At 47.6% G+C, this 675-nt stretch overlaps 1 protein-coding gene across 1 annotated transcript in view; it reads right to left on the bottom strand.

Moving 5' to 3' along the window:
- RNF24 (ring finger protein 24) overlaps nucleotides 1–675 on the bottom strand; it is a 28,668-nt gene that overhangs the window by 5,286 nt on the left and 22,707 nt on the right. The window contains exon 4 of the mRNA XM_017742395.1: nucleotides 7–49. Coding sequence (XP_017597884.1) covers nucleotides 7–49 — 43 coding nt within the window. The remainder of the gene's footprint in view (nucleotides 1–6; nucleotides 50–675) is intronic.

The raw sequence follows: 675 nt of genomic DNA on the forward strand, positions 1-675 counted from the left end.
TCTCACCTGTTTGTAGGCATAAAGCTCTTTGTGTGCCTGATGCCTGAGCCTGCAGTGAAACCAGGGAGAAACGTGAGGTCAGGCAAAAAGTCGGGATTATTGTAATACCTCAAACATTCCACTTTTCCAGATTTAACATGTTATATTTTAAATTTTTTATTTCAGAAATGAGAATGGTCACAGGAAACGACACGTTTAGGCAACATCCAGCTTTCCCTGCTGCTGGGAAACCAACATCTCCATCCCAAAGCACACTTCTCCCTTATCCCTCTTTTGGTCTCCCTGATTTTCCGAGCAGACATCACCCACATGGTTAAGACCAGAAAAAGCGGGTGAGGAAATCACAATCTGCCATAAATCCCCTCAGTTTCCAGCCACTTCTGCTGGCAATAATTCCAAGACTGGATGTGGCACCGTTTTCCAAGAGACAGGGATTCAGACCTGAGGAAAGCCCTGCTCCTACTCCAGCAGGGACAGGGAAGGAGATTCCCTGCCCAGAGGTTTCCCAACAAAGCCCCCATCACACTGCTCGGGTGACACTGGGTTCCTCAAACTCGGCTTTATCCTCAATTCTAAGATCCATCAAACAACATCCACTCCTGCAGCAAACTGAGGGATGGAGAGGAATGGGATGAAACTGTTCCAAGAACACCTGCTGCAGTGGGAAGTCCAGCA

Source organism: Corvus brachyrhynchos, unplaced genomic scaffold, assembly GCF_000691975.1.
Source record: "Corvus brachyrhynchos isolate BGI_N302 unplaced genomic scaffold, ASM69197v1 scaffold166, whole genome shotgun sequence".
Lineage (NCBI taxonomy): Eukaryota > Metazoa > Chordata > Aves > Passeriformes > Corvidae > Corvus > Corvus brachyrhynchos.